Source organism: Ailuropoda melanoleuca, chromosome 1 (genome assembly GCF_002007445.2).
Source record: "Ailuropoda melanoleuca isolate Jingjing chromosome 1, ASM200744v2, whole genome shotgun sequence".
Lineage (NCBI taxonomy): Eukaryota > Metazoa > Chordata > Mammalia > Carnivora > Ursidae > Ailuropoda > Ailuropoda melanoleuca.
The window spans coordinates 89,519,081-89,546,028 of NC_048218.1; the positions used below are offsets into that span (position 1 = coordinate 89,519,081).

General features: G+C 34.9%; 1 protein-coding gene across 1 annotated transcript in view; it reads left to right on the plus strand.

Moving 5' to 3' along the window:
- SPATA16 (spermatogenesis associated 16) overlaps nucleotides 1–26,948 on the plus strand; it is a 200,799-nt gene that overhangs the window by 31,033 nt on the left and 142,818 nt on the right. Inside the window, exon 2 of the mRNA XM_034672863.1 lies at nucleotides 3,821–3,966. Within this exon, the coding sequence (XP_034528754.1) occupies nucleotides 3,821–3,966 (146 nt within the window). The remainder of the gene's footprint in view (nucleotides 1–3,820; nucleotides 3,967–26,948) is intronic.

The window sequence follows — 26,948 nt, forward strand, 5'->3', positions numbered from 1 at the left end:
CATGAGCCGAAGGCAAACGCTTAACCGCTGTGCCACCCAGGTGCCCCTTTATCTGTGTTTTTAAACTAACCTTGAAATTTCTTTATGACACTATTTCTGAAAATAATTTTGATATTTATTTCTTAAAAGACACTTGAGATATTTTAGAAAAAATATTTTATAACACCAAAGTATTATTATCTTGTCTTCAGAAAACTATCAAATGTATCTATTTAAATTTGAGCCTGTGATTCTAATTTACATCTGAAACTTTTTATATTGAAACATTTTATACTGAAATTTTGTACTGAAACTTTTTATATTGAAACTTTTTATACTGAAATTTTAATATTTAGTGTCTCATCAAAACAACAGCTATACCCATAAGAGTCTTCACTGTATTTTCCCTTAAATAATATGCTTTTAATTTGTCCATGCTTCTTTCAAAAATATTTTAGTCTTCCTTTGGAAACAAAAAATTAACACCTAATATTAATTTTTTCCAGTTCAAAGTCTCCTCACTGATATATTATCAGGTAGTTTAAAAGTTTTTATTCCATTATGTTCGCAACTAATTTCACCAAAGACTTACATGTATAGTTTTAGGCAAAAATAAGTTGAACAGTCACCCTTCCTACATTCAAACTCATACCACATTAAAGTCCTTTATTTTCTAGAGAACTAACTTCCATACAAATGTCTGCATGGAAATTTAAAAATTCAGTAAAATATCTGGAATTTTTAAGCAATACTGATAACAGTGTTTTGTCTACATTTACCAATAATTCACCTTTAATTTCAGTATGCTTGATAACAATTTGCCTTACTGCAAAGCTTATTTCAAAGACGTCTGAAGATTGATCATTTTCATTCCTTTCCTAGCCTTCAAACTTATAGAAGTAGAGAATACTGTAGTTTTAGAAGATCAGGCATTTATTCTTCACTTTCCTTCAGTGTTTGTGGAAAAAGCCTGTAATATTATTAAGTTTGAAGGTCTGCTTCCTCTTGCCATGTAAGATCTGAATGTCCTCATGGAGGTTATTCCCTGACTACTTTATGAATGGCCCACCCGTTCATCCACAAAAAGTTTGCCTGAGAAAGGAGGCTTATCTGCTCCATCACATCAGAGAGGAACACGACAGGAAGGGACAAAGTTTGCACACAATGTGTGTCTTGTTTGCATCTTCTTTATTTGTGTAAGATTTTATGTGAGTTCAGGAGGTTTGGGTATTCTAGACCTGAAAAAAATGTTGATTTCATTTTGAAGATTAAGTTAATCAAGAAGGTCTAGAATTTTAATGACTTGATATACTAACAAATAAAACTACACAATTTTTACTCATTTTATTTTCTACTGATTTGGGCTTTATAAAGAGCTATGCTAGTCACAAATATTTTTTTCTGAAAAATTGCCTATTTGGGTATTTCTGGGTCCTATAGGATCAGATTGCTAGAAGAGGGTGGATGCTGATGTTGTCCCAAGCTGCTATGTTCAAACTACGGTGCTTTTTTTTTTTCTTTTTTTTACAGATTTTATTTTATTTATTTGAGAGCAAGAGCAGGAGCTGAGGGGAGCAGCAGAGGGAGAGAGAAAGAGAAGCAAGCTACCCACTGATCAGGAAGCCAGATGCAGGCTTGATCCCAGGACCCTGGGATCATGACCTGAGCTGAAGGCAGATGCTTAACCCACTGAGCCACCCAGGCGCACCACTACAGTGCTTTCTTAAATTATATTTCAAGATCTTTTTACAGCCACCTTGACATTTGTGAGGGTCAGACTCAAGAATAGTTACTAAATCAGTGTTAAATGTTTTGTCTCTTTTATTAACAATTAATCAGGTAATCTTTATAAAACATCCAAACTTAGCATTGACTGAGGTCATCCACAAATAGTCTTTCCTTTTTTTTCCCCAAAATAATTGAGAAAAGAGTTCTATATACTAAGAATCCTTTTAAGAACATGAATAGGGGCGCCTGGGTGGCACAGCGGTTAAGCGTCTGCCTTCGGCTCAGGGCGTGATCCCGGCGTTATGGGATCGAGCCCCACGTCAGGCTCCTCTGCTATGAGCCTGCTTCTTCCTCTCCCACTCCCTCTGCTTGTGTTCCCTCTCTCGCTGGCTGTCTCTATCTCTGTCAAGTAAATAAATAAAATCTTTAAAAAAAAAAAAGAAAAGAACATGAATAAAATTTGACTATTTTCNATGAATAAAATTTTACTATTTTCTAAAAGATAATTTGAGAGGAAAGACCCTTATGTTTGATTATGTATATATAGTTGTTACAGGACATGAATAAAATTTTACTATTTTCTAAAAGATAATTTGAGAGGAAAGACCCTTATGTTTGATTATGTATATATAGTTGTTACAGGAAAAGGGATAATAGCTCATACGTCTAAAGAGCTCTTAAATTAATAAGAGATTAGCATGTCAATGGAAATAGGCAAGGAATAAAAAACAGGAATTTGCACAGAGCTAAATCTAGCCAAAATTCATTTTAAAAAGATCTATCTAATGCAAATTAAAGTATAAAGGCAGTAATTTTTTCTAGCAATTAGTATTAGATTCAATAAATATTTATTGACCAAATACATGAAGCAACATTTTTCACCTATCAAATTGGAAAAGATTTTTAAATGATATGAATTCTCACAATTGACATGATATCCAAGCAAAAGATAATAGTATCAGGTAACTATGAATTCAAACTATGGTATTTTAAACATCTAGATTCTAGATTTTATTTTATCTTACAGATTTTGGATAAAATTAAGAAGAGAAATACATTTTAGAACAGAATATAGCCATTCTCAAATGAATTTCACTTTAAAAAATAATTGACAATAATGTTAATGTAAATGGCATGCCAATCTCAATCTATAAAAGAAAAATTAGTTTAAACTATATCATTTAAACAGTGTTTAGAATGTAACAAATTTTACCTTAAGGTATATGTAAGTAGGTATTAATTCCAAATATTACTATCTCCAGTGAGAAAATTTTCTCCAATATATGGTCAGATGGAGATAGAAAAGAGCAAAAAAGTAGATATTCTGAATAAGATCACTAAACAGAAAGCAGGGTTTCATCTTCCCCATCAGCCTTAATTCCAAGGAAGAGTAGAAAACTCTGAGGGAAAATAAAGTGCTGATCTACACTTGTCGTGTTATTGACACTTTTTAATGTTGGGGTTCTAAAAAATTAATTATTTTCTTCATCTACAGTTTATCTATGGTGCCCAGAAACCACTGACTTCCTGGAATTTTTATTAAGAATGTGGAATTCTTGCCATGTTTTTCCGATACTGTGGCCTCTGCCAATAAATTCTAATAAATTTTCACTTCTATTCTTTCAATAACATCTTAGAGAATATGATTCAGGCTCAAATTAATCACCGATCATGTTAATGGTTCCTAGGAGTTTACTTCCGATACCCCTTATTATATTAAATCAAACTTGAGTGTGCTAGATCATTGCTCAGCTGGGTTTTCATAAAAGCACTGGTATTTAATATGATTTATACCTGGTTTTCTCTTAATATCTTTGCTTATTGTATGCTTTATTTTTAAAACAGATATTCTTAGCAAATGGCACCCCCTTAAAATATATCATGCTTTTAAAATATTTTACAGGAAGCATTTTACAGTAAAATGTGTTACTTATTTTATATGATAGTCACAAAATAGTGAATGGAACAATTTATTTAATTTATAAACAAAATATTAATATTTAACTTGTAGTTTGGAAAAAGTATGTGTACATGAACATGTTTTGCTTACATAAAAGATCAATTATATGCCAAGATTATTAGGAAATTTAAAGTTGTTTTTTTTTTTTTTAAGCTTTGCAGCAAAGGGGCAGCTCTGGGAAAACCATTTGAAGCATCTGCTGAAGATATAGCAAGTGTGGCAAGTTTCATTGAGACAAAGCTTGTTACGTGCTATCTACGCATGAGGAAACCCGACCTTGCCCTGAATCATGCACACAGGTAAAATGAAGTATTAATAACTGTAGGTAAATACTGTTCATGCAAGCAGAGGACACTATGTGAGCTTGTTTGATCAACTTCCATTTCATTTAAATTTAAAGGCAAAACAAAAAAACATTTCTTTACCGCTTGATTTATGTTAAGCTAGACAGTCACAGAGAGCATAAAGGGCATCTCAAAACCTAATGCAAGGAACAGACACATAAACAATACTCAAATGCAGGGTAAAATAAAAAGGCAGATAACTGGAGTAGCAAATTATTACAGTAAGAGAGGAGAGAGTGAATAAAGTAAGTAAGGCATGAGAAGGATTTCCAAACCAAAAATGCACAAGATATGGAGAATGGCAGAAGGAAATTTGGACTGGAAACCATAAGCAGAGACTTGAGAGTTCATGGCTTATTTGGTGATAGAATAGCTGATTCACAGGATACTATGCGCTGTCCAAAGATGTGAAACACTTATCATTGTCCTTAAGGATTTCTTTTTGAAAATTCTGTCCTTCTTCAGAAGCATCATTATGTTATCTTGTGGCTTCCTACAATCCCCAAGGTTACCCAGACCTCTTTTTCTTCTATAAACATATACCTCTCATATGTCCTGTTTCCTAAAGGCCTTGCTCTTGCCATGGGTAACATTCAGTTTAATCTACAGCAAAGATAAAGTGATTATGTTATGCCTTTCAAATAACTTTGTCCTTAGAGTTATAATGCCTCCTCCCCTCCCCACCTAACTTTGAACAATTTACCTAGAACTTTTTGTCTTGTCTATTCTCTGATCTCAGACATCCTGTACTTCTTTTGGATACAAATAACAAAACTAAAATCAACATGAAAACACAACAGCTGCCTTGTTAATAACCACTAGGAAACACAGCTATCCATATACTAAGACCCATCTTGTGAGTGGGAGATCTGCCAACATGGTAAACATCATTTGCAGCTCCACATCCACGAGGATATAAAAGATCTACCCAAGATTCTTCACATTCATAAGAAGACCTCAAGTTTGTAGGCTTAAGCTTGACATCAAGGACCTGCAGACAGCAAAATCACTTTGAAATTCATAAGATAAACTGCTTGAAAGAAATTTTCCTGCTTAAGTAAACTACAGAACCTAAAGGCAGAGACTTTTTGACACACACACTCACACACACACACACACACACACAAATCAACCCTATACTTTCTGGAAACATTTTATGTGGTTATAGTTTCCAAACCCAGTATCAGGACAGTCTGTCAAATAATTTTGTTCCATTTCTACATGAAAAGACCAATATTGGAAATGTAACATATATTTCTGTATGTCAAAATATTGGAATTTCTGGGCTACTTGGGTGACTTGTGCTCACAGGGAGACAAATATTTGAAATTGGAACTGATCCAGAAAATTTATAGGCATATGTAAACAAAAATAAATTGAGATGCACTGAAAGTAATTATTTATCACCTTCTCCATGATTTTCACCACACAAAAAAAGAGTCACCAACATGGCCTACATTTTAAGGAAAATATCTCCTGGATATCAGAATGGTTTGATGGATTTTTAAACCATTTTTAATAATAAAAGAATTCCAAATGGCATGGTCATGTCAAAACTCAATTCAGTGCTATAAAAATAAGAATGAACGTAAATTAAAAATTCAGCTGCAATCCAAATATAAGAAACAATAAAATGTTACAGGTGCTGAGAATGCAAAGATAAACTTCAATAGGTTCTTGATTTAGATTTAACAGCTTTTGTCTGCAAGCTAAGAGCACTCTTTCAATACTTGAAAATGGCTGAGAGGAGCATATATATTGGTGAATAGTAAAATGATCTTACATATTACACCTGGATTAACTTTTATCTTTTTTTTCTATTGGAAAATAATTTTTGCTTCTGTTTCTAAGTTGAACATTAAGTAAGAAATGCAACTCAATAGAGGTTAAACTGTCAATTCATACAATTAATAATGCACCAAGTGAAATAAATCATTTTCCTGGGCTTGTCATACTGCAGAAGTCAGTGCCTATGATTCTAATATTAAAGTGTTTTTAAGGATCTCAGATTTTAAAAGAGTCTGATATAAAATCAATAAATATATTTCTCAAAATAAACTAATTAGAATTCTTCATTTATAAATAGCTTACAACCATTAGTTATACAGTGAATGCAGAATTTTGCTTTTGTATTATTACCACTTTGTGATGGTTGCTACTAATCATGAATCAAAATTAAAATATTCCTTTTTTGCATTTATTTGCATTTGCTAAGCATTCTTTCTTTAATTTTATGTAAATGTGAGGTCTGCCGCATATCTTTAGGAGATTTGTTAGTGCAAAAATTAGCTTAAAAATCATCTGTAGTTTTGCTTCTGATAAAAATAAGTGCATATTGCTATGTCATGTACAAGACTACAAGAGCCATAACTTTATGGTTTTAAGTTCAACAAAGATACATTTTGAAATTAATCAGTATGTATGGTTACTTAAAATATGATAATAAATGATATAAAGGCTCTAGAAACTACTCTTAACAATTGTTTTTCTTCATAACATGTCCAAAGTGGCAGATATACATATCATGTTTTGTTTCGTTTTGTTTTTTTACTTCAACTGAAAGCTATGCCTAGGTTCACCAGTCAAACATATCATCTCTTGCTTACCTCATCAGACTAGTGCCATTGTTTATCAGGAAATGCTTTGAATATTCCTAAGATTGATTTCTAATTACTGCTATTTTATCAAGAATAGAAATCCTGCCATAGCTCTTTTTCTATCTTATAATTATATTTTGATGTATACAATTGTAAAAATTTTAATGGTGCATATCACTTTTTTTCATGTTTCTCATCTATAGATTCTTGTTTTTGTTGCAGAATTTGATACCACAAGGTAGAAGGCAAGATGAAATCTAAAATACCAAATATCTAGGAAAGATCCTATTTTCAAAATTGTTTTATAATGGTGGCATGTTCATTCATTCATTCATTCATTCAACAAATATTTATTGAATGCCTACTAAAACCCTGTGCTATGCAGTGGGGAAGCAGTTGTAAACAGGAAATGTATTATACCCATTAAGAGAAATGTCAAATTGTAAAAAACAAATAAATATTAATAAATACAGGAGAAAAAAAGAATGTGATAAATGCTATGAAGGAAATAAACATAATTTCATGTTGCAGAGGCAGTATAGTATATTGAATCAGAGCGTAGTCTGGACTCCGACTGTTTAGGCTTAAATTCTGACTCCCCCACTCATTAGTTAGCCAAAGTTTAATTTTCTATAATATTGGGTTATAATTATAATACCTACTTCTCAAATATTATTTCACAAAGTTTTGTGAAAATTAAACCTAAACCCATGAATTTTTCATTCCACCTATAACAGAGTTACTGATATTGGATCTTTCTACTGTAAACAACTAAAACTGGACAAAATACATGAGGCAACTGTTTTCAGGCATTGGACAATGGTCACAGCAGGACCATGATCCTTGAGAGAAGGGAAATACATATGGTGAGCACCACAATTTTCTCAGTTTTTTGCAGGGGTTATTTTCCTGCCTGAATTCAGGGAGATGAATATCAAGTTAAACTGTAGTCTCACTGAGCTGAGGAGGCAGAGATAGAATACGAGGCTGAAAAATAAGCTGTAATTTATAGGGTAAGTGGCCAAAGAAGAGGTAGCTGTGTGAAAGGATGGGAGCAGAAATCTGCATGAGGATTTATTATAGGTTCTTGGCCAATGTGAGGAGTGAGACTCCATGTAGCAGAGATTGCCTGCTGCAGGACTAAGTGCCAAATGGAAATATGAGAGGACCTGCAGTGATGGGATGTGTTATAGTGACAGTGTGAAAAGGCCTCACTGAGTACCTCAGGCATTCAGTTGAGACCCCAGAAAGGCCATGCTTTAAGAGTAAAGACCATGACCTCTAGAAAGGGCCACACCTTAGAGTTAAGCCAAATGAGATCTGCCCTAACAAAGACTAAAGCCAAATATGATAAGAACAAGAGTATATACTATTTAATTGTTTGATAGGGAAAATAAACCAAAAAAAATCAACAAGTTTACAGGGATGATGTCATAATCCCGACTCCTTACAAAGTTTCAACCAAAATGTCTCTCATAAAATTAAAAATTAATTCATGTGCAGAGAAGTAGGTAAATAAGACTCATACTTAAGAAAATAAACAAGTCGTAGAAACAGACTCCAAGGTGACTCATATGTTGGAATTGGTAGAGAAAGATTTTCAAGAAGCTATGAAAAATAGGTCCAAGGCCCTTAAGATAAAGATCGTAATAGTAACTAAAGAGATGAGAATCTCAACAGAAAAATAGAAACTAAGAAAAGAACCCAATCGAGATTTTAGCATTGATTAATAAAATATCTGAAATTTTGAAATGTACTGATTGACCTTAACATTAGTTTGGAGACTGCTAAAGATTGAAGATGAATTTACAGAAATTATCCAATGTGAGAATGGAAAGAAGAGAGATTTCAAAAAATTAACCAATGCTTCAGTGACCTGTCCTCAGGGACAGTAGCAGGAAATCTAGCATACATGTAATTGAAGTCTCAAAGGGAAAGGAAAGAGAGAATAGGACATTAAAATAATTACTGAAAAATTTCCAAATTTGATTTAAAAAAACAGAGATATCCAGTTAGCCCCAACTCGGATAAAAACAAAAAGAATTACATCTGGGAACATCATAATCAAACTCTTGAAAACCCAACATGGACAGAAATATTAAAGGCAGCCAAAGGAAAACAATACGTACAAGGGAACAATGATATAAATAAGAGGTGACTTTTAATCAGAAATAATGGAGGCTGGGGTGCCTGGGTAGCTCAGTTGGTTAAGCATCTGCCTTCAGCTCAGGTCATAATCCCAGGGTCCTGGGATCAAACCCCTGTTGGCTCCCTGCTCTGCAGGGAGCCTGCTTTTCCTTCCCCCTCTACCCTTCCCCCTGCTTGTGCACTCTCTCTCTATCTCTCTGTCTCTCTCTCTCTAATAAACAAATAAAAATCTTAAAAAAAAAAAAAAGAAAGAATGGAAGTCAAAATACAATGGGATAACTTTAACTGATAAAAGATACATTATAAATAATAGTAAGATTACGTATTTTGATGTGAAATATTCGACTAGAATACCACAAGGCCCATGGGAGGGAACACAAATGGAATTTTACGACTAATATTTTTACATGAGATAGTACAATATTAACTCTAAATAGTCTATGTTAAATAAGGGATGCATATTATAATCCCTAGAGTAAAATTTAAAAGATAGAAAAAGTACAACTAGAAAGCCAATAGTGAACTTAAAATTATATACTAAAGATTTACTTAACTAAAAATAAGTCAGAAAGGTGAAAGAGAGGAACAAATAATGAATGGAACACTGGAAGATAATAGCAAGATGGTAGAATTGAACCAAACTCTATTAATAATTTCATTAAATGTACATTGACTAAACATTCCAATTAAAAGGCAAATATTGCCAATCTGGGTTAAATCACAATATTCAACTATATGCTCTTTACAAAAAGATACAGATTGAGATTAAAAGGGGGGAAAACTGACTGTTTTTATGTCAGACTCAGATATGTTAATATCAGACAAGGCAGAACATAACGAATATTACCAGAGATAAAAATAAAACTCAATGAAATTCTGAAAATGTGAAATCTGACAGGGTTTGTTCCCTAACCAAATGGATATGATTAATGGAATTATGTCAGAAATGATTAATAGTAAGATATCTAGAAAATCTCTCTAAGTACTTGGAAATTAAATATTTAAATGACCCATGTGTCAAAATATAAGAAAATAAAATAACCAAAGCATGGATTTGAATCTCTGCTTTATCACTTACTAGCTTTGACTTCCACAAGAAATTTAACTTCCCTTTGCATCAGTTTTCTCCTTTTTAAACCTAAGTAAACTGTTTAAAGTCCTCCCTGAATCCAAAATATATCAGATTTGTATTTTATTTCAATTCCACTGCCAATAACAAATTCAGATTATTTTCAGTGATATTTATAAATACCAATAACTCTACATATGCATAGACAAGACTATTATTTTTAAGATACCTTTTTGAACCCATCAGAAACTCAATAAAGTAGACAATTTGAAAACGTATATGAAAATACAACTTTTAAGGTGTCATATCCACAACTTTGAGGATAATTAAAATGTTCAGTGGTAATATAAGCTTAAAACATTACAGACATTTAGAGACAGAGGAAGATGGTAGTGGGGTGAGAGGATCCTAGGCTTGTCTCCTCACATGAACACCACTAGATAACTATCAAATCATCCTAAATACCCCAGAAATTGACCTGAACACTGACAGAACAAACTCTACAACTAAAGGGAGAAAAGAGACCACATCAAAGAAGGTAGGAAGTGCAGAGACATGGTTTAAGGGAGAAACAAATCACAGGTGCTGTGGAGGGGAGGGAGCCATGATCACAGAGAAGGGCAAGAGAGCAGAGGAGGACACGGGGAACACACTAGGAGAATGATAGCTTTGCTGCATAGGGTATTCTCTGGCAGTTCTGCCATTCTCAGTCAACCTTGCTTCAGTCCCAATGCAGCAGGCCCCTCCCCAAGAAGACCAACACAAACCACCCACATCACCTGACCAGAGAGTTCTACAGGACTCCGTTCTGGTGGAGTTAATGTCAAGTCCATTTCAGAAGCCAACCCCAGAGCACACCTAGTTAAAATTCACCACATTCAGGCCAGGGACAAAACACTGCCCACACAGGCAAGGACAGCCTCTGCAGGTGACTATCCTAAAGGATTAAGCAGCCAAAACACAACAGCAGAGCACATGCAGCACACACTGGAGACACTCCCTGAAGCACCAGGCCCTGGGCACTGCATAACCCCCTTCTTCATAAGGCTATTATTTTCAAAAGCGGGACACATAACTGGATTTTCTAATACAGAGAAGGAAGGAGAAACTTAGACAAAATTCCAAGATGGAGGAATTTATCCCAAATGAAAGAGTAAGGCCATGGCCAGAGATCTAAGCAAGAGAGATATAAGTAACATGCCTGATTAAGAATTTAAAGCAATAATCATAAGGATACTCACTGGGCTTGAGAAAAAAAAATAAAAGACATAAGTGAGACCCTTACCACAGACATAAAAATAAGTTAAAAAAGAATCAATCAGAAATGAAGAATGCAATAAATGAGATTGGAAACAGGCTTAATGCAATGCACAGCAGGCTGGAAGAAGCAGAGGAATGAATTAGTGACCTAGATGACAAAATAATGGAAAATAATGAAGCTGAACAAAAGAGAGAAGAATTATGCAACATTAGAATAGATTTAGGGAACTCAGTGACTCCATCAAACATAATAACATTTGTATTATAGGATTCCCAGAAGAAGAGAGAAAAGGGAGAAGAAAATTTATTTCAAGAAATAATAGCAGAAAACTTCCCTAATCTGGGGAAGGAAAAAAACATCCAGGTCCAGGAGGCACAAAGAACTCCCACCAAAATCAACAAAAGCAGGCCAACACCAAGACATATTGTAATTAAATTTGCAAAGCATAATGGTAAAGGAAATACCTTAAAAGCAGCAAGACAAAAGAAGTCCTTAACTTATAAGGGAAAACCCATAAAGCTAGCTGGATATTTCTCAACAGAAACTTGGCAAGCCAGAAGAGAGTGGCATGATATATTCAGTGATGAATGGGAAAAATCTGCAGCCAAGAATATTCTATCCAGCAAAGCTATCATTCTGAATAGGAGAGATAAAGAGTTTCCTAGAAAAGCAAAAACTAAAGTAGTTTGTGACCACTGAACCAGTCCTGCAAGAAATAATAAAGGGGACTCTTTGAGTGCAAGGGAGAGACCAAAAGTGACAAAGACAAGAAAGGTTCAGAGAAATCTCCAGAAACAATGACAAAACAAGTAATGAGATGGCTCTAAATACATATCTATCAACAATTACTTTGAATGTAAATAGACTAAATGCTCTGATCAAAAGACATGGGTGTCAGGATGGATAAAAAAAAAGACCCATCTATATGCTGCCTACAAGAGACACATGTTAGATCTAAAGACAACTATACTGTAGATTGAAAGTGAGGGGATGGAGAAATATTTATCACACAAATGGGTGTCAAAAGAAAGCCAGAGTAGCAATACTTACATCAGACAAACTAGACTTTAAAACAAAGAATATAACAAGAGACAAACAAGAGCACTATATCATAATAAAGGAGATAATCCAATAGGAAGATACAACAATTGTAAATATTTATGCACCCAACATAAAAGCACCCAAATACATTTAAAAACAAACATAGAGGAACTTATTGATGATAATAATACAATAGCAGGGGACTTTAACACCCCACTTACATTAATGGACAGATCATCTAAACAGAAAATAAACAAGGAAATTGGGTTTGAATGACACACTGGACCAGATGGACATAACAGATATATTTAGAACGTTCCATCCTAAACAGCAGACTATACATTCTTTTCAAGTGCACATAGAATTTTCTTAAGGATAGATCACATATTAGGTGACAAATCAGGCCTCAATAATTATAAAAAGATTGAAATCATACCATGCACCTTTTCTGACCCAAACACTATTTAAACTAGAAGTCAACCACAAGAAAAAATTTTGAAAGGCCACAAAAACATTGAAGTTAGATAACATGCTACTAAGCAATGAATGGGTCAATCAGGAAATCAAAGAATAAATTTAAAAAATACATGGAAACAAATGAAAATGAAAGCACAACAATCCAAAACCTTCGGGATGCAGCAAAAGTGGTCCTAAGGGGGAAGTATATAGCAATACAGGCCTACCATAAGAAGCAAGAAGAGTCTCAAATAAACAATGTAACCTTATACTTAAAGGACAACAAAGGAAGCCTAGGGCCATCAGAAGGAAGGAAATGATAAAGATTAGATCAGAAAAAATTATATGAAAACTAAAAACAAAAACAATAAGAGAGATCAACAATACCAGGAGCTGGTTCTTTAAAAAAAATCATTAATATTGATAAACCTCTAGCTAGACTTATCAAAAAGAAAAGGAACCGATCCAAATAAAGAAAATCACAAACGAGAGGGGAGAAATAACAACCAACACTACAGAAATACAAACAATTATAAAAGAATATTATGAAAACCTATATGCCAACAAATTGGACAACCTAGGATAAATTCCTAGAAACATATAAACTACCAAAACTGAAACAGAAAGGAATAGAAGACTTGAACAGACCAATAACCAGAAAAGAAATTGAATGGATAATCAAAAAAACTCCCAACAAACAAAAGTACAGGGCCAGATGGCTTCACAGGCAAATTCTACTAAACATTTAAAGAAGAGTTAATACCTAGTCTTCTCAAACTATTCCAAAATAGAGAAAAGGAAGGAGAACTTCCAAGTTCATTCTGTGAGATCAGCATTACCCAGATACCAAAACCAGATAAAGACTCCACTAAAAAGAGAAGTTGTGTCCCTAATGAAGATAGATGCAAAAATTCTCAATAAAATACTATCAAATCAAATCCAACAGTACATTAAAAGAATCATTCATCATGATTAAGTGGGATTTATTCCTGGGTTGCAAGGATGGTCCAATATTTGCAAATCAAGCAACATGATACACCGCATTACTAAAAGAAAGGTTAAGAACAATATGATTATTTCAATAGATGCAGAAAAAGCATTTGACAAAGCACATCCATTCATGATAAAAAAAACTCTCAACCAAGTAGGGATAGAGGGAACATACCTCAACATTAAATAAAGGCCAAATATGAAAAACCCACAGCTAATCATCCTCAATGGGGAAAAACTGGGAGCTTTTCCTCTATGGTCAGGACAAGACAGGATGTCCACTCTCACCACTGTTATTTAACTGGAAGTCCTAGCCACAGCAATCAGACAAAAAAAGAAATAAAATGCATCAAAATCAGTAAGGAAGAAGTAAAAGTTTCATTTGTTACAGATGATATGATACTGTATATAGAAAACCTGAAAGACTCCACCAAAAACCTGCTAGAATTGATAAACGAATTCAGTAAAGTCACAGAATACAAAATCAGCATACAAAAATCTGTTGTAGTCTATCCACCAATAAGGAAGCAGCAGACAGAAATTAAGAAAACAAACCATTTATAATTGCACCAAAAATAATACGATACCTAGGAATAAACCTAATGAAAGAGGTGAAAGACCTGTACTCTGAAAACTATGAAACACTGATGAAAGAAATTGAAGATGATACGAAGAAATGGAAAGATGTTCCATGCTCATGGATTGGAAGAACAAATATTGTTAAAATGTCTATACTACTCAAAGCAAACTACACATTTAATGGAATCCCTGTCAAAATATCAACAGCATGAACTGGAACTAGAACTTCACAGAACTAGATCAAACAATCCTAAACTTTGCATGAAACCACAAAAGACCCCAGATAGCCAAAGCAACCTTGGGAAAAGAAAAACAAAAAACAAATAAAACAAAGCTAGAGGCATCACAATTCTGGACTTCAAGTTACATTACAAATCTATAGTGATCAAAACAGTATGGTACTTGCACAAAAAGAGATACATAGAACAACAAAACAGAATAGAAAATGCAGAAATGAACACATAACTATCTGGTCAATTAATCTTCAACAAAGCAGGAAAGAATATCCAGTGGAAAATAGACTGTCTCTTCAACAAATGGTGTTGAGAAAATTGGACAGCAACATGTAAAAGAATAAAACTGGACCACTTTCTTACACCATATGCAAAAATAAATTTAGAAGGGATTAAAGACCTAAATGTGAGGACTGAAACCATAGAAATCCTAGAAGATAACATGGGCAGTAACCTCTTTGAAATTGGCCGTAACAACTTCTTTCTAGGTGTATCTCCTGATGCAAAGGAAACAAAAGCAAAAAGAAACTATTGGGACTTCATCAAGATGGAACAAGCTTTTTCACAGCAAAGGGAACAATCAACAAAACTAAAAAGCAGCCTGTGGAATGGGAGAAGATATTTGCAAATGACATATCTGATAAAGGGTTAGTATCCAAAATATGTACAGTACTTATAAAACTCAACACCCAAAAAATGAATGATCCAATTTAAACATGGGCTGAAGACATAAATGGACACTTTTCCAAAGAAGACGTCCAGATGGCCAACAGACACATGGAAAGACTCAACATCACTCACCATCAGGGAAACACAAATCAAAATTATAATGAGATATCACCTCACACTTGTCAGAATGGCTAAAATCAACAACATAAGAAACAACAGGTGTTGGTGAGTATGTGGAGGAAAGGGAACCCTCTTGCACTGATGGTGGGAATGCAAGCTGGTGCAACAACCACGAAAAACAGAATGGAGCTTCCTCAAAAAATTAAAAAAAAAACTACCCTATGATCCAGCAATCACACTACTAGGTATTTACACAAAGAATACAAAAATACTAATTCAAAAGGATACAGGCACCCCAATGTTTATAGCAACATTATCTGCAATAGCCAAATTATGAAAGCAGACCAAGTGTCCATCAACTAATGAAAGGATAAAGAATACCTTGTGTATATATATATACACACACACACACCAAGGCTGTATATACAATAGAATATTATCCATAAAAATGAACAAAATCTTGCCGTTTGCAACAATGTGGATGGAGCTAAAGAGTATAATGCTAAAAGAAATGTCAGTCAGAGAAAGACAAATACCACATGATTACACTCATACATGGATTTTACGAAACAAGAAAAACAAGCAAAGGGGAAAAAAGAGAGAGGCAAATCATCAGTTTGTTCTCAGAGGGGTTCTCAGTGTTATCAGAGGGGAGGTGAATGGGGGGATGGGTTAAATAGGTGATGGGGATTAAAGAGTGCACTTTTTGTGTGTTATATGGAAGGTGTTATGTGGAAGTTATATGGCTTATATGGAAGTGTTGAATCACCATATTGTACACTTGAAACTGATATCACGTTGTATGATAACTGGAATTTAAATACAAACTTTTTTTTTTAGAAAGCATTACAGATATTCAAGAATTTTAAAATGAATTTATTCATAGTAGAAGAAACAGAAATTTTGCAAATTTCTTGCAGATTTCATGAAATGAGATATTTTAAATATAGCACTTTTTTCTTTACCATAACTGAACATTCAAAATTTGGCCAAGAGTGACATCAGCAAGATAGCAGAATCGAAGTTTCCCAGTTTGTATCCCTTTTCAACAGCAATAATTTATCAGCCACCCACAGACAGAAGTGCCTTTGCAGGAGCTTTGGGATCTAGGCAGGAGATTGTGTACCATGGTGGGGCACAAGCCCAGGAAGGTTGTCTTGATAAGGCAGGCCCACACCAAGGAGGATGACTCACCTATACTGGTTCCAGCTACAGACTTGGAAACAGCTCTGACCTCTTGATCCTACCACTAGCATACCAAGGGACTTAGGAGGAGTCATGCCTGCCTGTGCCTCAGGTTATAGGCCCAGTGAAGCGACTTGACCATCTCAGCCTCCAGAGTCAAAGAATAGACCTCAGTCCAGGCTATGAAATCTGAGGCAGCCCTGGGACTTATTTCCAGCCCCTGGCACCAAAAGTCTGGAGCCAGCCTGCCTGCACAAAGACCCACCTAGTGACCCAGTAGGAGCCCTCCCAGGGACCTGGAGGAGCAAGATCTGTCCACATACCTGGTAACAGGCACTGTTGGCAGACCCAATTGCAGACCCTGAAGTGGACACTTGTCCCAGCCTCAGCTGTACTAAGCAAGGTCCTAGAGGCAGTCCTATCCACCCAGGGACCAGATGTAATCCACCCCCACTTAAGTCTCTGGAACAGGCCCACCAACTGCAGATCCCAGGATGGATGCAGCAACAGCCAGGTGACCTGGCTCCAACTCATGTCAATTGCAATTCCAGAGGTAGTCCTATCAGCCAGGAAAACCTATAGGAGCCAACATTGGAGCATGTAAATATTGAAAGCAAATATTAACAGAACTAAAGGAAGAAATAGACAGAAATACAATAATAGTAGGGGACTTCAATACCCGTCTCTCAATAAATGGATATATCATTCAGACAGAAAATCAATAAGGAAAAGCAGACTTGAATAATACTACAGAACAATGGACTTAACAAATATATGCAGGGGCCCTCTGGCTGTACCCCAGCTAAGGCAGAGCATCAGTAGCTTAAAGAAAAAGGTATATATACAGAATATTCCATCCAAAAGTAGCAGAATGCACATTCTTTCCAAGGCACATGGAACATTCTCCAGGATCATAAATAAAGCCACAAAGTAGGACTTAACAAATTTAAAAAAGATTGGAAGTCATGTCAAATATCTTTGCTGACCACAATGGTAGAAAACTAGAAGTAATAAAAGGAGGAATATTGGGGAATTTACAAATACATGCAAATTAAACAACATACTCCTGAAAATCCAATGGGTCAAAGAAAAAATCAAAAAGTTTCTTGAGACAAACAAAAATGAAAACACAACATACCAAAACGTATGGGATCCAGCAAAAGCAGTTCTAAGAGGGAAGGTTATAGAGATAAATGCCTACATTAAGAAAAAAGGAAGATGTTTAAAAAACAACCTAATTTTGTACCTCAAGGAACTTGAAAAAGAAGAACAAACTAAACCTAAAGTTAGTAGAAAAGAGAAAAGAAAAAAGATTAGAGCAAAAATAAATGAAATGTTGACTAGAAAAACTACTAAAAAAATCAACAAAACTAGGAGGTGGTGTTTTGAAAAGATAAACGATATTGGCAAACTTTAGATAGACTAACCAGGAAAAGATGAGAGGACTCAAATAAAATCATAAATGAAAGACAAGACACTACAACTTATACCACAGAAATACAAAGAATTATAAGAGAATACCATGAACAATTATACACCAAAAATTCGGTAACCCAGAAGACTTGGACAAATTCATAGACATGTACAACCTGCCAAGACAGAATTATGAAGAAATAGAAAATCTGAACAGACCTATAAGTATGGAAATTGAAGCAATAATCAAAAGCCTCCTATCAAAAAAAAAAAAAAAAAGGACCAGATGGCTTCACTGGTGAATTATACCAAACATTAGAAGAATTAACTCCAGTCCTCAAACTCTTCCAAAAAATTGAAGAGAATACAATACTTCCAAACTAATTTTACAAGACCAGCATTACCCTGATACCAAAGCCAAATAAGAACACTACAAGAAATGAAAATTACATTCCAATATCCTTGATGAACATAGACACAAAAATCCTCAGCAAAATACTAGTAAATTGAATTCTGCAGCATATTAAAAGAATAGTGCACCATGATCAAGTGGGATATATTCCTGAGATGCAATGTTGGTTCAACATATGCAAATGGAAAAACATAATACATCACTTTAACAAAATAAGATAAAAATCATATGATTATCTGAATAGATGCAGAAAAAAGCATTAACAAAATTCAAAAGTCTGATGATAAAAAAAACACCTCACAACAAATTAGATAAAGAAGAAATGTGACCTCAATATAATCAAGGCCATATATGACAAGCCCACAGCTAACATCATAGTCAATGGTGAAAAACTAAGATTTTTCCTCTAAGATCAGGAACAAGACAAGGATGCTCACTCTCACCACTCATAGTAGTAGAAGTTGTAGCCAGACCATTAGGCAAGAAGGATGGATGACAGGCATTCAAATGGGAAAGGAAGAAGTTAAATTGTCTCTATTTGCAGATGGTGTGATCCTATATAGAGAAACCCTATAGATTCCATCGAGAAAGTGTTGGAACAAATAAATTAGGTAAAGTTGTAGAAAACAAAATCAACATACAAGAATCATTTGCATCTTTATATGCTAACAGTGAATTATCTGAAAAAAAACATTAAGAAAGCAATCCTATCTATAATAACATCAAATATAATAAAATACTTAGGAATAAATTTAGCCAAGAAGATGAATGACCTGTACACTAAAAACTGCAAGATATTAAAGATGAAAGACACAAATAAATGAAAAGATACCTTGTATTCATGGATTAGAAGAATTAATATTGTTAAAATATTCATACTACCCAAAGCAATCTATAGGTTTAATGCAGTCACTGAAAATTCCAATGGCATTTTTCACAGAAGTAGGAAAAGCAATCCTAAAATTCATATGGAACCACAGAAAACCCTAACTAGCCAGAGAAATCTTGAGAAAGAACAAAGCTGGAGGCATTGCATTTCCGGATTTCAAACTATATTACAAAGCTAACAAAGAAATCAAACCAGAATGATATTGCCATATAAACAGACACAGAGATCAATAGAACAGAGCAGACAGACAGTCCAGAAATGAGCCCACACATATATGAAAGATGAATCTATGACAAGGATGCCAAGAATATACAATGGAAAAAGTATAGTCTCTTCAATAAATGATGTTGAGAAAACTGGGTATCTACATGCAAAAGAATGAAATTAAGCCCTCATACCATTTACAAAAATCAACTCAAAATGGATTAAAGACTTAAAAGTAAAAGCTGAGGGGCGCCTGGATGGCGTAGTCGTTAAGCGTCTGCCTTCGGCCCAGGGCGTGATCCCGGCATTCTGGGATCGAGCCCCGCATTGGGCTCCTCCGCTGGGAGCCTGCTTCTTCTTCTCCTGCTCCCCCTGCTTGTGTTCCCTCTCTCACTGGCTGTCTCTCTCTCTCTGTCAAATAAATAAACAAAATCTTTAAAAAAAAATTTTTTTTAAAGCTGAAAGCATAGAAGTCCTAGAAGAAAATGTAGGGAAAAACTCCTTGACATTGTTCTTGGCATTGATTTTTTGGATATGACACCAAAAGCACAAGCAACAAAAACAAAAATAAACAAGTGGAACTATGTCAAATTAAAAAGCTTCACCCAGCAAAGTAAACAATGAACAAAAAGAAAAGGCAACATATGGAATGATAGTAAATATTTTCAAACCATATATTTGATAAGGGGTTAATATCCAAAATATAGAAGGGACTCTTACAATTCAAAAGCAAAAAAGTAAAATAAATTAAAAAATAAAACAGAATAAAATATTGACAGAAGAGCCACATAGTTGTTTTTCCAAAGAAGACATACAAATGGCCAAGAGATTCATGAATAGGCCTCAACATTACTATTCATCAGGGAAATGTATATCAAAATAATGAAATATCACCTCGTACCTATTAGGGTGGCTATAATCAAAAATACAAGAGATAACAAGGGTTGCCAAGGATATGGCCAAAAGGAACCCTTGTGCACTGTTGATGGGAATGTAAATTGGTATAGCCATTTTAGAAAACAGCATAGAGAGTCCTCAAAAAAAAAAAAAAATAGAACTACCATATGATCCAGCAATCCCACTACTGATTATATATCCAAAGAAATAAAGTCAGTATCTTGAAAGGATATCTGCATTTCCATGTTCATTGCAACATTTTTCATGAAAGTCAAGATATGAAAACAATCTGAATGTCTGTCGATGGATGAATGGATAAAGAAAATGTGATGTGTATACACACACACACGCACAGTGGAATATAATTCAGCCATAAAATGTAGGAAATCTTGCTATTTGTGACGACATGAATGAACCTGGAGAACATTATACTAAGTGAAATAAGCCACACACAGAAAGACCAATACTGTATGATCTCACTTATATATGAAATCTAAAGAAGTCTAACTCCATATAACCAGAGAGTAGAATGGTGATTGCCAGGGCCTGGGAGGTAAGGGAAATGAGGAATTGTTGGCCAAAGAGTACAAACTTTCAGTTATAAGATGAGTAAGTTCCGGGAATCTAACATAGAGCATGAAGACTACAGTTAATAATACTGTATTGTATACTTGGATTTTGCTATGAGAGTAAATAATAAGTGTTTTCACCATCCCCCCCCCAAAAAAATGAACCATGTGAGGTAATAATGCATTAGTTAACTTGACTGTGGTAATTTCACAATGTGTGCATGTATCAAACCATCACATTTTACACCTTAAATATATAAATTTTTGTCAAGTAATCTTTAATAAAAACTAAGGAAAAATTAAAATAAAAATTGATCAGCAAAAAGTAAATAAATAAAGTTTGGCTATTAAATTCAATAATTCAATAGCTTTAGGTAAGAAAGTAATTCTCACAATCTTAGACAAACTTAAACAAATGGGAGCACTGCTGGTGCCAGTCTCTTGATATGAAAAAATATGTAGGCTACAAAGTATCAGTGTTGATACTACTTGTAGGGGGATAATAACAGGAACACAAAGGAAAAAAGTTTGATCTACCTGAATACATGTAACCCTGAGTACCTCACAGTTAATTGCTTTGAGAAAACACACGGGTAACTGTTTTGAAGACATTGCCATTCATTTCAAAAAGACATTACAGTATCAATACTCATTTTTCTCAACTCCTAGGCTTGAGCTAAAAAATCTGTTTCTTCCTAGTTCTGTCCTTCAATAATCCCTTGATTACTGGTTATCCTTCCAATTAGCACAACTGTATGTGTCTGTGTGACCATGTATGCCTGTATGTTTCTATGAGTTTGAGTGTGAAGAAAACAAAGGGAAATTATGACTTAAGGATACCTTGTTGGACTTTTTGCAAGTTAGGCACTTTGGCTCTTCAAGAAGTTAGCATGTTAAAAAATACGGTATGGATCATTCGTACCTCTATGTCTCTTGCTATTTTATCCCCACAAAAATATATTTACCTGTAAAAAAGATACTTCCACTGAAGATTATATGAAATATAACTCTAAAAGAATATTAAACATTCCAATTTCTGTGGAAGGGCAAAGTGTTCACTGTACCATACTGCAGGGAACAATCACAATACTTTCTGCAGTGCAAAATTGACCAAATAAGAAATAGCTCTCAAGCAGGAATGAGAACAAGTATTTATTGAACATCTACCACGTAGTAGGTGTGATTAGGCACTTCATATGCTCTCTCAGTGAATTCTTCCAGTAACTTCCTAAGTTTTCCTTACTACCATTTTATAAACAAAGAACTACCTCCCAGCAAACATATGACAATATGGTAATTTTTCTTTCTCCTAAAAATTCTGGTTGTCATCTCATTGCAGCTTGAAAATAATGAAAATCTTAATATCTTTAAAATCTGGAGGGATTCCCGTACAGATTGAGGAAGCAGTGGGATGTAGTAGTCATTGTCCCTGAAATCATAAAACATAGGCTCACCTACCACTTGTCTGATTGGTTTGAAAAAGCCTTCTTTCCACATGTGTGATTTGTGGATAATATTTAGTAAGTCTATGGTATAATATTGATGCAACACAGCTTTTAAATCACAAGACTCTAACATACATTATCATCACTTTTTTCCCTCTTTTTACCTGAAGCCCTGCCTCTTCATTGTGATTATCACATGAATTGATAAAATTGTATTGAAAGATAAACATATAAACCTATTCGTGTTAAAAAAAATTTTAAGTGAGAAAAAAATAATGCAGCTTAAAGCAAATAAATTCCAGAAAATAAGTATGGTAATATATTTTATCCAAGAAATATAAATGTGTCTAAGGGTCATTATTTGTTTATTTTAATAAGAACACAACACACCCTGATGGCTCAGACATCTTATTTGAAGTTTCTTTTTTGAAGGAGAAGCAGGAGAAGAAACAAGAGAAGCAGGAAGAGAAGAGGAAGAAAGGGGGAGAGAAAGGGAAAAAGAGAGGAGGAGGAAAAGGAAGAGAAGGAAGAAAGAGAAGAGAAGAAAGAGAGGGAGTAGGACAAGGAGAGGAGGAAAAGGAAGGGAAGGGAAGGGAAGGGAAGGGAAGGGAAGGGAAGGGAAGGGAAGGGAGAGGGAGATGAGGAGGAAGAGGAAGAGGAGGGGGAGGAGAAGGAAAAGAAGAAGGGGAAGGGGAAAGAGGGGTGGAGAAGAGAGGGAGAAAAAGGAAATAGCAATGACTATGTCTGGTCAGAGAGGAATATTTAAGACATAGCAAAGGCAGAACAAAACAGATTGACCCTCTCTTGAGTTTTCAGTAATAGGTTCTGAAGCTGGATCAGGTTTCTTGAGTTGCTTGCCCAAGTCAAAGCTAAAATAAAAGGACTTTATTCTATTTATATTAAATATATCCACAACCTTTTATGCTTATTTTTTTATTATAACAGAGCTTGCAATAGATTAATTACAGTAACCCTGACTTCAGCATTCCTGTATTACCTCCATTACACTTTACCATTCCTCCCATGACTCTTCACCCAGACAGGTCATCATCCACCCTTATATTAAGTTGATTGCATTTTAGTTTATAATCATCTTGCTTGATGTTTTATGTCTCATCCCAGCTTCCACTCCTCTTCTAATAATTTAGCCTAGTCTGAACTCTGGAGTCAGTATTCATTTGGCTTTTATCTTTCCTTTCCATTTACTCATTAATATAGAAATTGTTCATAAATGAGGAGGCAGGATTTAATGTAGTGGAGCAGTATTCTTATGCAACAATGCATCTGCCTGTCAGGACCTCTCGTTGGAATGTGAATCTACCAGTTATTCCTGGTTTGTTACCCTACTTTTAACTTCCATGTTGTTCTTGGAAAACAGACCAGGGGTGCTAATGCACGATTCCCATTCTGAGTAGTGCCTCAGGAAACATTGTTCGTTTTGGTCCTTGAAATTGGCAAAAAGGCTACACAGGCGCTCCTTCTGGTTGGGTTTATTTCTATGTTATTTTAAGAAGATTCTTTTTACGTTTGTTTCCCATTTTCTAATATACTAGCTTTAAAATCCATTCTGAAGGAATGAACAAGTCATTTAGCCTTTCTGCAACTTCTTCCTCTGTAAATTCTCACTGGGATATTAAAAGCAGCCATGTACTTAAAATTTTGAAATGCTCTAAAATATGTAATTGGTGTGGACTGGGGTAAGTACGATTAATGAAAACAGAAGAGATATGTTTGTTTCTACTTCCTGTAAGGTCAATTGATTTTTTTAAATAATTCTGGATTTTCAAGGATTAATTCTGCAATTTTAAAGTAGAAGAGCTGTTAAGTTTTCTTGTAATGTAGTGAAAGAAGCCTCAACAATCAAAGGCCTGGATTTGAATCCTTGCAACATCACTAACTAGTCTTGACTCACAAAGCACTTAACTTCTCTCCGTCTCAGTTTCTCTGCCTTCTTCAGCATCTCTGAACAAGGGGTAATGACTGTATCTTCCTCAACACCTGGGTAAGGCAGATTCATAGGAATAAGCTTGTGAAGGGGGTCAAATGACGTTATAGGTATGTAAGTGTTTTACAAATGAAAAATTTTTGGCAAATCTTAGACTCATGGTCACCATTGTGTTTTATTTCAAACATATCAGATGATTAGCCTGAAATTTTACAAGTACAGAATTCGCAAACTTCTTCTCATGAGCACCTTTGCTCTGTTTAACACAGTGAGTGGTCGGTCCATCTAATACGCATCAACAAAGTGAAAACCATTTTGATGGTCCCTATTGGGACGTAATTGTTTTTAGCCTCCTAGTTTGTTGCCTCTACACACAAAAATTTCCAGACAAGTAGTTAGAAAATGAAGTCAAGGTGCACCTGTGTAGCTTAGTCGGTTAAGCATCTGACTCTTGATTTCAGCTCAGGTCATGATCTCAGGGTCCTGGGGTAAAGCCCCACATCAGGCTCCACAGAGGGAGTCTGCTTGAGGATTTCTCTCCTTCTCCCTCTCGCCCCTCTCTAAAATAAATAAATAAATCTTAAAAAGAAAAGAAAAGAAAAAAAAGAAAAGAGAAAAGAAGAGAAAAGAGAAAGGAGAGGGGAGGGGAAGGGGNAAAGGAAAGGAAAGGAAAGGAAAGGAAAGGAAAGGAAAGGAAAGGAAAGGAAAGGAAAGGAAAGGAAAGGAAAGGAAAGGAAAGGAAAGGAAAGGAAAGGAAAGGAAAGGAAAGGAAAGGAAAGGAAAGGAAAGGAAAGGAAAGGAAAGGAAAGGAAAGGAAAGGAAAGGAAAGGAAAGGAAAGGAAAGGAAAGGAAAGGAAAGGAAAGGAAAGGAAAGGAAAGGAAAGGAAAGGAAAGGAAAGGAAAGGAAAGGAAAGGAAAGGAAAGGAAAGGAAAGGAAAGGAAAGGAAAGGAAAGGAAAGGAAAGGAAAGGAAAGGAGTCAAGACCAGAACTAAAATTGAGGAAGTCTAAGAAAACAAGGAACTGATTAATACTGGATGTCCAAAAATGTTAAAAATAACTAACTTTGAGGAAACTAGAGGACTACTCCCATTTCCAAATTTAATGAACACTATTTTAAGAAATTGAAGCTTATTCCTATGAATCTGCCTTACCCAGGTGAAACTATAAAATTGGTATTTGTGTCTTATTCTTGAAGCAACTGTCCTTGATGTTTTCCCACCATTTCAGTCCTAAAGATCTTTTCTGGGATATTTGGCATGGAGAAGTCATTATATAGGCTATTACATATAAGGCCACAAGTAGCAAGAGACAAACTTGGGGCAGACCAGTTTTTATTGGAGCAGGTAAAAAAACATGGCCTAGATGCCAACCTCTATTCATTTTATAGCTCTTGCCAGCCTGTGTTTGATATTTTAAATTTTCTCTTTGCTTCTTTTCCAGATAGAAATCTCTTGTTGAGTGTGCCTGACATGCTCTGACTCTATTAGTTTACCTTAGAAGAGCTGACCATCTTATAAATATAGGTACCAGTCTATCATCCATTTTATTTTTCACAGTTCAAAAACATGTATTTCATGGATGTGGACATTGTATATCACTGACAGCATAGTGTTAACTTCAAATAGCATTTTGCAAATCCTGGAGTTATACTATTACTGCTGTATTTACCTAAACCCTCCCTCATTTTCTCATCTGTTGCTATGGCAAATATTCCTTCTGTTTATCCTCTCTCGGCCCTGTGACCTTTCCTCATTTTTCATAGAAGTCTGAAGAGCAGCCATATGTTAAGTTATAACACCTTTAGTTTGAGAAGAAATGTCTCCTTGATGGTGCTGCCTATAACTTTGCTCACAGGTTATAGCTGTCACATACAATTCTTAAGAATCTTCCTTACTGCAGGAAACGCAGACCATGTGCCTTTCCTAGGTTACCTGAGGCAAAATAATTTTCTAATTAGATATAAATATTCGTATGATATTATCAATTATTAAGATTTTGGTAGCAAATACAACTTTTACACAAGACGGTGAATTTCACACAAATAGTATTTGCTATTTTTGTGGTGTTTTACAAAAGATTAGCAGGTGAAAGAAATCTAATATACAACTTCACTATATAATTAATTTTAATCTTTTGGTTTTCTTAGACTTTTAGTTGCTGTAAGACTTTCTTGTAGAACCTGTTCAACAGATATAGCTTCTGAGAAAGTAGTTTTTGGGGGTGCCCGGGTGGCTCAGTCGTTAAGCATCTGCCTTCAGCTCAGGGCGTGATCCCGGAGTCCTGGGATCGAGCCCTGCATCAGGCTCCTCCGCTGGGAGCCTGCTTATTCCTCTCTCATTCCCCTTGCTTGTGTTCTCTCTCTTACTGGCTGCCTATCTCTCTGTCAAATAAATAAATAAAATCTTTTTTAAAAAAAGGTAGCTTTTGTGGAAAGAAAATAATGTGAGAATAACATTGAGACGTCAAATGTATGTACCCCAAAAAAGGAGACAGAGGTATTTTGATTTTAAAAAACAGGGTAAAAGGATGGTGTGATATAGTGCAAATTACTAAACAAGCATGTCCCATGTGCTGCTTCTTCATTCTTATAGGTAGAGCCTTCATACGAATTTTGACTATTTGTTTATACAGTAAGTAGTCCTCAAACTGGCCTTATGAACCATTCTATTTTTAAGCATTATTGAGGCTCCCAAAGAGCTTTTGATTTATATGGGTTATATCTATAAGTATTTACCATATTAGAAATTAAAATATAGAAATTTAAAAATATTTATTCATTTATTTTCAAAAAATGCACAGAGGAATAACATTGTT